Source organism: Xiphias gladius, chromosome 1, assembly GCF_016859285.1.
Source record: "Xiphias gladius isolate SHS-SW01 ecotype Sanya breed wild chromosome 1, ASM1685928v1, whole genome shotgun sequence".
Classification (NCBI taxonomy): Eukaryota; Metazoa; Chordata; class Actinopteri; order Istiophoriformes; family Xiphiidae; genus Xiphias; species Xiphias gladius.
Genome location: NC_053400.1, coordinates 19988739 through 20001130, shown reverse-complemented (window position 1 = coordinate 20001130; position 12392 = coordinate 19988739). Strand labels below are relative to the sequence as shown.

General features: G+C 38.5%; 1 protein-coding gene across 1 annotated transcript in view; it reads right to left on the bottom strand.

The window, feature by feature from the left end:
• Positions 1–10682, bottom strand: part of mrvi1 (murine retrovirus integration site 1 homolog) — a 34692-nt gene extending 24010 nt beyond the window's left edge. The window contains exons 1-13 of the mRNA XM_040127211.1: positions 10664–10682; positions 10414–10533; positions 10129–10309; positions 8713–8871; positions 7745–7838; positions 7600–7659; positions 7263–7318; positions 6463–6556; positions 6259–6374; positions 6059–6196; positions 5064–5787; positions 4033–4189; positions 1076–1104 (exon numbers count right to left, since the gene is read on the bottom strand). Coding sequence (XP_039983145.1) covers positions 1076–1104; positions 4033–4189; positions 5064–5787; positions 6059–6196; positions 6259–6374; positions 6463–6556; positions 7263–7318; positions 7600–7659; positions 7745–7838; positions 8713–8871; positions 10129–10309; positions 10414–10533; positions 10664–10682 — 1947 coding nt within the window. The remainder of the gene's footprint in view (positions 1–1075; positions 1105–4032; positions 4190–5063; positions 5788–6058; positions 6197–6258; positions 6375–6462; positions 6557–7262; positions 7319–7599; positions 7660–7744; positions 7839–8712; positions 8872–10128; positions 10310–10413; positions 10534–10663) is intronic.
• Between the last annotated feature and the right edge of the window lie 1710 nt (positions 10683–12392).

Sequence of the window (12392 nt, the reverse complement as noted above, 5' to 3'; positions counted from 1 at the left end):
GTAAAAATACTGTGTTATAAGTAAAAGTCCTGCATTCACAACATTCACATTCCGAGGGGTCCTGAGACGATTAATTAAAGAGGAACTACACAAACCCGCTTTCATTGTTATTTTTTCTTTTACTTTTCTCAAATTTTTGCTTTATTTTGAAATGTTGGATTATGTTACCTCTGTGAGTCTTGAACTCTCAACCATCTGAGAAGTTCAGAGGAGGAATTTCTCTTTGCTGTGAAATGTTCTTATTGTACTTATCTGAAAAGTGACAAATATTCATTGCTTTTTCATAAGGGACAAGCCACAAAGGTTGGGAACCACTGGTTAAATTTTGCATTTTCTATTTTATAAGCTTATCATTTATTTTTTTCGTACAGAAAACAGAATTGCTGTACTTTAAGTCCCCCTAGCATTTATAAGCAACATATAAAATTTAATTAGTGGTTTATAACACACTGTAATATAGCGTGAGCACATATAGGCATTTATTAAAACAGATAATGAATGACAATATAGTAAAATGCAAATGTAATAATTTAAATGTCTTCATAGGAGAACATTTGGTTGTTGATAAATACTGTATATTAATGTCCTTATCGCTGCTTACAACTACATTATAATGAGTTGTATTATAACTCATTATAATAGGGGGACTTAAAATAAAGTGTTAATGTTAACTAGTAACTATAGTTGATAGTATATGCTAAACCATAGTAACTATAGTCTGATAAATATAGTGGAATAAAAAGTACAGTGTTTTCCTCTGAACTGCATTGGACTAAAAGTAGAAAGTAACATAAAATGGAAGTAAAAATACCTCAGAATTGTACTTAAGTACAGTGCTTAAGTTAATGTACTCAGTTACTTTCCACAACAGCCCAAAGCACTAAGTTAAAAAGATCAGATGCACTTTATTTTTACATCTCAGGCTTGAAAGAAAGTGGTAGGCAGGACAGTATCCTCTACAAGAATAACATTTCCAACAGATCAGTTGAAAAGCCATAGAAGACACACAAACACAAGCCTCTACAAGCACAAATAATATTCTATTTTACTGTAATGAAGCAGGAGAGAGTCTTACCTTAATGTAGCTACCTCGTCCTGTGCTACCTGTTGGAGCCACAGCACAGACAGACAGTGAAAACAGTTGATTTGCATTTAACAGGAACCATGTGCAATGCAAATGTCATGAGACGGGTAAAAAAAAGAAAAGAGTAAGCCAGTGAGAGAGAGATACAGTGAGAGAGAGAGAGAGAAAGAGAAAACAAATGGGGAAGAAATAAATTGAGTTTTCTGCCTTGTGAGTCATGATATTCACCTGATTGGTAGAATTACTGTAACTCTTGTTTAAGGAAGTGCCCCCGCACCCCTCCAACCCTCCACGTCCCACCCCACCCACCTCTATAACTAGGGGCAACAATAACCTGGCAACCATCTCAAGTACTTGAGGTGCTTGATCCAGTGGTTGAAAGCTCTTGGCCCAAGTAAGGGCTATTGTGTCGTCTGCTTTAGGTGCCCTCAGGAAAAGGTTTGTAATGCTCTGATAAAAGCAACTCGCAGACGTTTATGTAGAGCACCATCACAGCTGAATAGCAATATGTCACTTTAAAGGTGACTAAACCGGGAGGAACTACAAATAAACCAGTATTATTCACATAAGAGAGGATACAGGTAAAATAAAACAACCCTGCACTACAGAGGTTTTGATATTTTCACCTTTCTTTCATTTAAAGATAGCCCATCAAAGAGCACTCTGTGTACTGTCACCAAACACACAGAGCATTATAGACCCTCTGCTTTTCTAAAATATTTACATTCAGTCTCCAGTGGATCTTTATTCATCATACAAGCTGACTGTGTCTGACGGCAACAAAAAAAACCCTAAAAACAAGTTTTATTCCTTTGTAATGTAACAGTAATGTGCCTAAAGCTGATTGAATATCTCATATTAATGTTTTATTAGTGTAAGGGAGATAAAGGAGGAATATAAAATAGTTTTAAAAGCCTTAATGGAGGCAGAGTACTCCATTGTACAAAGACACAGACATTTAAAAGCTCAACTGTTATTGTGGTTAGTAATGCCATTTGCTTCATGGATGAGGTTTATGTTGTAATTTTAAGTCATGCTAGCAGCTTTTCACTCTGGATGGGAATGTATTAGCCTATCCCTGCTAAACATCAGCATGCTAGCATTGTCATTGTGCCTAAGTACAGCTCCGGCTGCTAGCACGGCTGCAGACTCTCTGTCTTGTTTATGACTGTGTATGTAGACTACGTGCCATGCGTCCTCGTCATATGCTTGGCCTGCCACATTTTTGTAGACCTTTTTGATGTTGTTAAGTTTTCATTATCATATGCCACTGAATGTATCCGTTTCATAACAGCTTTTATTAGGTTTATTAGGTTTAATTTACGGTGCATCCTAAAACATGTGCTTTGATTTTGTTTTGTCTGCCTCTTGTTTTGCTCTTTTGATTCTTTTAATGCTTAATATTAACATGTCCAGAGACTGCAGATGAAAAATAGCCTTTTTTTTTTTTCCTTTTTAGCCATGTGACGTCAGGTTTGTGTTGATTAATGATTAATACACGCTGTCCCTAATAAACACGTAAAAAAGTAGCATATTCTTGAGGCTGTGCCAACATCTATAGCTCAATGGGTGGAGACAAGGAATGCCTGTTCTTTTAAAATATAATTTCCCCCTCTGAGGCCACCCTCTGGTTCTCAGCAACCTCCACATGCTCCTAACTCCCCTCTACATCACAAATAAACAATTAAATATAAGACTTGACCCTCTAAGCCATTAAGGGACTCTGTCTTGGGGAAGGAGAATGTGGAAATATTTGCCATGACCTTTCAGGGTTGGAAGAAAAGTGAACTTCCCTTTGGCTAAGAACTTATTGCAGCATGATTAGGATAGCAAAATATGCGATGAAATGACAAAATTATGAGTGTACATCCAGCAGCGTAAAGTGATTTTTCTTCATTTTGTGGGTAGAAAAAAAAAAAAAAAAAGTTTCTTTTAGGAAAAGTCACATACGATCTTAGAAATGCTTTAAAGGAAGCATTTGACATTTCAAGAAACACACTTATTCGCTTATTTATTCTCATGTCTGTAGCTGGAGCCACAGGGTGGTTAGCGTAGCTTAAATTTGCATAAAGACTGGAAACAGGGGGAAACAGCTAGCCTGTCTCTGTCTGAAGGTACCAACCAGCAGCTCAAAAGGACACATGGCATGTTATATCTCATTTGTTTGGAGTTTTTTGTATGATTTTTTTAATGGATTACACAAACAAATTATAACATTTTAATTAGGGAGCTTTGGTACAGAGCCAGGCTGGATGTTTCCCACTGTTTCCAGTCTTTATTTTAAACTAAGCTAATTGGCTGAGGGCTGTAGTTTCATATTTACTCTATAGACATGGGAATGGTATCAATCTTCTAACGGTCATAAAAAAAAATGTGCTACAGGCTTTTCCAATTCTTTTGAAGAAAGCATTTTCTTTTATTTACATTTCAATTGTTCTGCTTTTGTTAAAAGCCTACTGTAATGCATCTAAAAGCCTGCATTGTGTACTTTATGAGCTACAGATCTGGGATTTCTCAGCGTCTCTACATACATTGGATCAAAGCCCTTTAGAACAAATCAAACAACAGGGAAATACAGCTCACACAAACTGTTATATACCCTTAAAAATTAAAGAAAAAAAAAGACAACTTATAAAAGAGTTGCCATCTAAAAATGGGATGTAGCTAAAAACACTTGACCCTTCCTGTGTTTACTTAAAAAAAATCATTCTGACCACCCCTAATTTCTCCAATGCCCCCCACTGATAGATAACGTACACTACCTATTCTCTCTTCCTCCTCACAGTACCAGCTGTTGTGTGCAATATAAATATCTGCACAGTCTATTTTCAGACATCCTTAGGGATTACCATTAGAAAGGGAAGTAGCTTTAATATATCCGTGTCTCACAGTGGACTCCAAAACCATGATAGCACTAGAGCTGCATTTATGTAATGCAGCCATCATACCATTCATGGGTAGCTGTGGAGGCTCGCTGACTTCTGGGATTACATGAGACGGAGGAGGATTCTCCGTTCTGTCTCTGTTTTCAGGCTCCACGTTGGACTCAACCGTAAAGCATGCGGTGTCTGGTCCAGGATCAGCTGGCAGACACGGACCTGGAGACTTCAGAACAGACAAAGCAGATTTATTACTGCCTGACATAGGATACAAGAGAGACAACAAATCAACTTAATGCGTTCAACATTTTAGCTGCAGTTTATGTCATGTAAAAAATGAGATAACTACTGTTATTACTACTAGTACAAATAATATCAGTGATGAGTTATATATTTGCTTTTGCTTGAGACAGTCCAATTACTATCGCCAAATAGTGTGAGATTATTTTGCTGATTAACAAAAAAAGTGTTGATGGTTCAAATATTTCTGCAAAACTGCTGATTATGCTACAGAGCTAGAGCACAAAATACACACAAACACGCACCGCTCTTCAGTATTGTGAATGGGAAAAAAATGTAACATAGGGCACAGGACCCACCCGCAATTTTTATTTGGATTCCTATTAGCTTCCACAAAGTGGTCGCTAGTCTTCTTGGGGTCCAAACAAAAACAGTAACAATAAAAAAACAAATTAAAAAAAAACAACTCAATTTAAAATCACATTGATCAGTAAAACATGAAAATCTTAGAGGTCATGAGATGATTACTATGGCAGGGAATGCGTTTGGAAACCTCTGCCTTATTAGTTTACAGGTCATGTGGCTTGTTAAATTATTTTATGCAAATGTTTTTAAAGGATTTTTATGTTTCATAAACGCAATATTGATCATTGCATGATTTTCTCACATTGTTATATTTGGATTTTAGTTAAATAAAGATATAATCCAAAATGCATTTTGGCTTTGTAACATGCTTAGGTATCTGTAGGGATTACTTCAACCATTGTGACCTTTCAAAATCACAGTCATTAAAAAGCTTTCAATTAAATTACATTTTTACTGTCGCTCAAATGTAAAGCAAAGACAGATTTCCAACAAACCTGATCTGGAGCTTTTTCTGCGATCCTGGCGTCGAGGACATTCAGCTGCTCGTCAGTGTCGGTGGCTCGGCCCAGAGCCTCCTCCACCCTCTGAGTGATGCTCTCCATCCTCACTCTCACTTGGCTCACCCTATGCTCGCTCTCTCTCACCAGCTCGGCGGTCTCCAGGGCGTTGTTGACCATCGCCTCCATCCTTCTGAGGGTCGCCAGAAGTCCGTCTGCGGTAACCTGAAGCTGGGCTTGCTCCTGCTGCGAGGCTGCTCCACCTGTATTCTCAGTGGCCACCGCTGCATCCCTCTGATCCTTTCCCACCTTCCCCACAGCTCTTTCTGCGTCTTCTCTCTCAGTGTTGGTCCCCTTTTCAATATGAAGAACTCTACTGCTGTTTTTTTGCTCAGTGACACACTCCTGTGCAGATCTTAGAGATGCTTGCAGGTGGCAGACCTGCTCCCTCATATCAGTGATCTTCTGCTCTGCTCGCTGTAGCTTTGCTTGTGTCTCAGAGAGTTTCTGGACCGACTGGGCTTCTTCTTTCCGGGCCTTCACCCCCTCTACGCTGAGGGCTTTCCACCAGTTCACGACGGCCACCTTCTTGCCCTCCTGGATCTGGGTCTGGCTCCCAGTCTGGCTTTGCTTTTGTTCCTTCTCCCATGCTCTCCACCGCTCCTCCACCTTCTCCCCTTTCTCCTCCCACACACACTTGTGCAGCTCCAGCTCCTGCAGCCTGGAACCACCACCACAGCTCTATAAAAACGTCCTTTACACACTGTTATGTCTGTAGTTACCAAGGGGTCCTAAAACTGCACTTATGCCTGATACAGTCTTTCACAAGATAACTCCTGTGGGTTGCATAATGGAGATGCCCATAAAAACACAGTTAAAACCAGACACATCCTTTTATTAGCTGGAGGAAGCCTCTAAGAACTGAGGCTGACATCAACCAAGTCCAGTCTGTTACCATAACAGGAGAAAGGGAGGTAAAAAAACTCACATACACATTGACAAGCTGCTGCTTGACGCTTGCCTGTTGCTGCTGGCGGTGAGGAAAAGGCCTCTCCATAGCTTCTACAGGAACAGAATCCTGTGTGTGAGAGACCACACAAGAGCGATGAGAATTATACATATACGTGTTACTGCATGTCATAATTAACATCCTCTGTTTAGTGTCTGCTCTCTGCTCACCCTCTCGGGATACTTGTTGTGCAGAAGATGAGCTATATCTGCACTCTTGATCCTGTGAATGATGGTCTGAATATCATCACTGTGTGTGTGGAGGGACGGGCGGCTAATGTCGTCCAGAGCTCTGTGATGCTGCCGCAGACAAAGAAGGTAGAGTGATAACATGGTCATTATTAAAAACAGATAATCGGACAACCTGTGAACAGCGAGCATTTCCTACTTGCTGCATATCCTGCATCTCGCTCTGCAGGGAGCGGTGGTTTGGAGGATCTCGACTGTAGAGACCCGGAGGACTGATACAGTGTCGGTCATACCTGTCAGAAACCAGCAGGGGAAATCCAGATTCAACACTTATAATAATATAATATTCAACTCTCCTACAAGACTATGATAGCTGACACATCTCTCTGTTAAAAGGGCGCCCCAAGTTCAGTTTACTCCTCTTGAGCAGTACATTTTATTTGGACTTGGGACTGAAAATTGAGAATTTTTAAACAGAAAACCTGCATTATAAAACTGGATGTGTGTGGTTTGAAACATCTGGGTATTGAGAAGACAGAGTGAGTCATATAAAAGATGCTGTTGATTTGCATTATGGGAAATGGATCCAGTGTTTCTGGAATTTAATCGATACCAGAAACAAAAGTCAGCATATCTTGGCCTCTGCTGCTCATTCTTTTTTTTTTTTTTTAATCTGTCTCTCGTGAGTCCCCCAACTTTATGGAAGTGCAATGCTAAATGGCTGATGTAGCATTTTAATACACAATTTTGAAAAAAAAAAACTGGTGGATAAAGCACAGTTAATTTTGTGGTTAGTTAAAAAAAAAAATACACAGATGACATTTAGATTCGGAAATGTAGATTTAAACATTTTCATTGACATTTATCCTTTTGGCAGACACTCTCATCTAAAGTGATGCATAAATTAAGTACAATACAAGCTAAAGTAGGTCAAGGAGAAGCCTTTCGAGAATAATCGCAACAACTCCACCTGACACAAGTGCTGCTTATTAAAAATACCTCATAAGAACTTGGTATGAATGTTCCTGTAACCTCATCAGCTCTGACTGCAGACCCTGCAACGCCAGAACAGAGTTTATTCGTGAATAATGGCCAAAATGTACATTCAAAGCCAAGTCATAAAATATAAACACATGCAAGATAAAACATATTTCCTAATTGTCTGTTTTCTTGTTACATATTCTGAAATTATGAGATTGCGTACAATACTTGGTATTAGTGTTGTCACATTGCAATGCAATGTGGCCAATCTAGCTTTCACATTGCATTATAAGATATGATACCATCTTACCAAAGCTCACTTCAAGTTTAAAGTTCATTCGTTTGTCACACATACCTCAATCATGTTGTGATTCTCCACATGAGAGTTCTTCATCTTATCCATAAGAATGTCTTTCTACAAAGGACCATTTGAAAGTAAAGTTAAAAGACACATTAAAAATGTGAACTGACCATTTTCCTCAGTACTGTGATGGACCAACCTTTGTGATTTCTCTGTCTCTCAGCGTCAGCGTAAGCAGGGTTTCCTCAAGTTCTTCTGTAAGAGATCTGACTCTCACTGCTGACCGCTGAGCACTGCAAACACCCCCCACAAAAAAAACAAAACTTCACAGTGTCTTTGTTTATTCAGCGGGACCCACCTCTACTCTTATCCAAAATTGTAAGAACAGACATTTAATTCTGTTCTGTTTTAACCTGAATATTAACTAATGGAAACGAAATGGTAAAGTCACAAAAAGACACAAACCACCCCTTTCGGTCAGGAGGTGCTGTTTAGGAGTTGTGGGGGGGCCAGGGGTCCATTTTGTCATAATCCATCCACAGACATCTTCACTGTGTCAGTCTCAAAATTCGGACACAAAATTTGTGATGACCAAAGGGAGACAGACTTTCTGAATCCTAAGTGTTCATTTGTGATTTTGCTGGTCGTTATATTCATAGTAGAAAATGCTGATTTTATTGATTTTTCTGTTTCTCTGCTGGAAGCTGAATGTGTCAACTTCATCTGGTGAAGTTTTGTGATAAGTTTACCTCTGAACTCTGGGAACAAAACTGTTGCCTATTTCTTACTCAGACTGAAACATGGTTAGTTTTGAACACGCCTTTTAACTTTTTTCAACGATCTTGTTAACTGTGGCTACTAGCAGCTGAAAGAAAAGATGTCTGTGAGGTGACATGATAGAGATGTGTCACTTGTAAATGATCTGAGTCAAGCTGGATTGAAATTTTGCACTATGTTTGGTCTGAATCTGTACCAGAATCTGCCGATCGAATATTTGGGATCTGATTTTTGTTCTCCCAGCTCCTCTTCAGTCATTAAATGTGTATTATTTTGTTACACTGAATTGATATAGGAAATAACGAAATTAAAGGAGATAATGATGTGGTTTTGTGATGATTTAGAATTACAGTATAATCTCACATACTATGACCGGAGTTAATCCTTCACCTGGCCAGCTTTGCTCGCAGCTCAGTGATCTCCAGAGTGAGCTGTAGGTTTACGTCTTCACACTGGGCCAGCGTCCGCAGCAGGCTGCTGTTCTGCTCACTCAGCTTGCGGTGAGCTTGCTTCAGTTCAGCCACGGCGCCAGACAGGTCTTTTCCCTCACTGAAGCAAAACAAACTGTTAGTGGTGAAGTATGACAACACATTGATTATAGGGAAGTGAACACATGCTGTGGAGTGAAATAACAAACCAGGAACATTGGTGGCTTTCTGAGGAGGCTGCTTTGCTTTGATAACATGGGAAATCCAGCCCTGAAAGGAAATTAGGTTTAGTGAATTGCTTTTCATCTGATTTAAACATTTCTGAGGAGCCCAGACCAAACAGTGAAGGCCTACCATTTACAGGCACTTTAGAAGAGTTTGGCCAAGACACATGACTGTCATCCACATCAGCACTGAAACACAGGAGGAGCCAGTGAGTTAGTTCCCACAGCTAATTGAATATCACATTAATAAAAGGAGGGAGTTTCTTGCAGGTCATCTTCCCTTCTTTCTTTTCTAGGGAAAATCCACATTGACATGCTTGCTGCTAGTATTGAGATCTTTTACTTAAGTAAAAATAGAAATAATCCTGTAAAAACATACTTCACCTGTCCATCCATTAGCTACACCCTGTTATCCATTACAGACTACTCCATTAAAAGTAAAAGTGCTGCATTCAGCCAGAAAAATTGCACTATTCAGTGTGATATATATCATATATTATTTGACTAAAAATAGTATCTATTCATAGGACTACATATTACCTACATGAATGCTGCATTTACATGTAAGCAGCATTTAATGATCAAGGTGGAGCTGATTTGAACAAATTAATATACTATTTAATCTATAACAATGCATCACGTTTTTTAGGATCATTATATGCTTTACTTGGAAAATCTTTCTCTGAAAATCAGCTAGTTACTACATTTCTTGAGTAAACGTGGTGGAGTAGAAGTATAAAGTAGCATCAAATGGAAAATGTGATGTGAGGTACAAGTAGTAATTGTACTTGAGTAAATGCACTTAGTTACATTCCACCACTTACGAAGAGCATTAAGCATGAATTGGTCTTGTGATTTACACCAAAGTGAATAATAATCATTAAAACCATTTATTTAATCAGCTTCCGTTTCTTAGAGTGATGAATTTTCTTTTAAATGTTATTTAAAATTTTCACTTTAAATTGCTGTGTAGCAATTTGTCAAGCTTTCAAATGATTAACATATTTCTCCCTCTTGAGTTTTATGATCTATTTGTTTGTTTTGTTTGCATTTTCTCTTTGCTTTTATTGTTTGCTCTACTTCCCCCTTTGATGTACTGCAGGTTACATACTACATGACATCCGGAATAATGGTGATCTGGAGTCCAATCTCACCTGTCCTGGCTGCACTGGGCGATCCACTCTCGCATGATGGCGTGGAAAGTCTCTCTGCTCACGTGTGGGTCCTGACAGTCCGGGTCGAGCAGCCGTTGCAGGGCAGCCAGTCTGTCCTGCTCCGGACTCTGAGCTGTCATGGTCTGCAGGTACTGCACAATGGTGGAGGCCAACACCTCTCCTGAAGAGAAGAGAAAAGCAGGAATAAACGATTAAACATGTTATGCGATTTTTTTAAATCACACAAAATCACTGTTCTGTTGAGCACAGCATAAGCATGTGTACCTGAGTTGGAGGTATTACTTGCATTATACATGATGTCAAGGAGTTCATGTTCAGACAATCCACTTGTGTCTTTTTTGTCCTCAAGCACGTCCCGTGTCCCACAGCCATGTGACTCCCACACTTCACAAGTAGAGATGGACAAAAGTTAGTGTACATTCACACACAGGAAGAAAACATGTTAAGTAAGTTGATATATTGTATTTGTGTCTTTGTTGCTTTGATAAAAGAGCAAAGTAACTGCAACACGTACCATCGCTGCTGTGCGACATTGTGTTTTTTTCTCCAGAGTCCCCGGAGAATCACGTTAAAACATGACCTGATATTTTAATAAACAGAAATACATCTTTACGTCTGTTTCCACAATCTCCACAGTAGAAATTCAGTTAAAAAGTGACCCACACATTAAAATGAATGAATATTGAAGATGTGAAGTGAAACATCTATGATTTTAATAACTCCTGTCCAGATATGGCTACTTTTAATGCTTATAGCTACACAGTCCGATCGATTCAGAGGACTACATATTACCTAAAGTTTCTTATTGTCAGCCTACACTGAGGAAGAAAAATATGATGTTAACTGGCTCTCATAGACAATAATGATGGCAACACTATGTTAAAGGTATAAAATGTTTTAAAGGAAGAGCACAACATAGCCAAACTAAATGTCCACTACTAAAAAAAATCAAAGAGTAAGGGTTAAATATACTGTGATGACAGTGTTCCATTCATTATTGTGTACAATGAGATTATAAGATCTTTTTTTATTTTGTTTGGCCTGAAGCTGCTTAGCCATCAAATATTTTTTCAAAAGAGAAACAAGTCATAGAAATAAGTTCTTACCTCTCAGTCCCAGACTGTTCCTCTGAAAAGAAAAATAATATTGTCAAATGTCAAATTAGGAGCTTCATTTCATTATCAGTTTTCTTGTCTTCCTCTGATTCACTGTGATGTTAGCACAAGGAGTCGTCAAGATGCTCTTATGCTTGTTTCCTTCTGCTACACATCAAAACCAGCTGACAGCCCCCAGCTACCTCTCCTCCCCCCATAAGCCCCCACCTCACCCCACTTCTGCCAAAATGCTGCCCTGCAGAGGTCTGTGACAATGATGCAGTTAATGGATTTCAATTTAAATTCACTGCTTTAACATTTCAAATGCCTAGTCTGCCAAGCATTTCTTCCACATTTTGAACCTTGAAGTCAGGAAATGCAGGGAGTACATTTCCTTTGCCAGGCAGTGTGTGGTAAGGGAAATAATTCTAAGCCTGTTAAAAAAAATACTTCTGTTTCTACATAAACTGATTTTTCTTTCCGTATCGTCTAAATTTCCTTTACATGTTTAGTTTACTTTCTAAGGAAAGTGACACTGAATCTCATTAGGTTTATTGAAAACCCACTAAAAGTATTCCTGTAGATGCAAAATTGATCTTAACCTGTAAATGGTCTGTTTGTTATTGTAAATTATTACTGTGTACCAGCAGTGGAAAGTAACAAAGTACATTTATTCAAGTTCTGTACTTACATACAAATTTGAAGTACTTGTACTTTACTGAAGTATTTTATTTTTATGCCACTTTCTACTTCTGCTCCATCACATCTCAGAGGGAAAATACTGTATCTTTTGCTCCACGACTGCCAATTACTGCTTACAAAATCAACACTTTTGCATACAAAACACATGACAAACTTACAAAATATGAAGCTTTGTTATAAATCAAACTCTTCAACGGTATATACAAGTACAGCTGAAACGATTAGTAGATACATTGATTAGTTGATTGACAGAAAATGATTTGGCAAACACTTTGTCATTGTCTATCATTTAAATTATTTTTCATGCAAAAATCCCCAAAATGTCATGATTCAAGTTTCTCAAATGTGAGGATTCATTGCTTTCCCTATTTTCATATTTTAGATTTTTTTGTTAATAGTTTTGAGGTTTGGACTATTGGATGGACAAAACAAGCTTTGTGAAGGTGT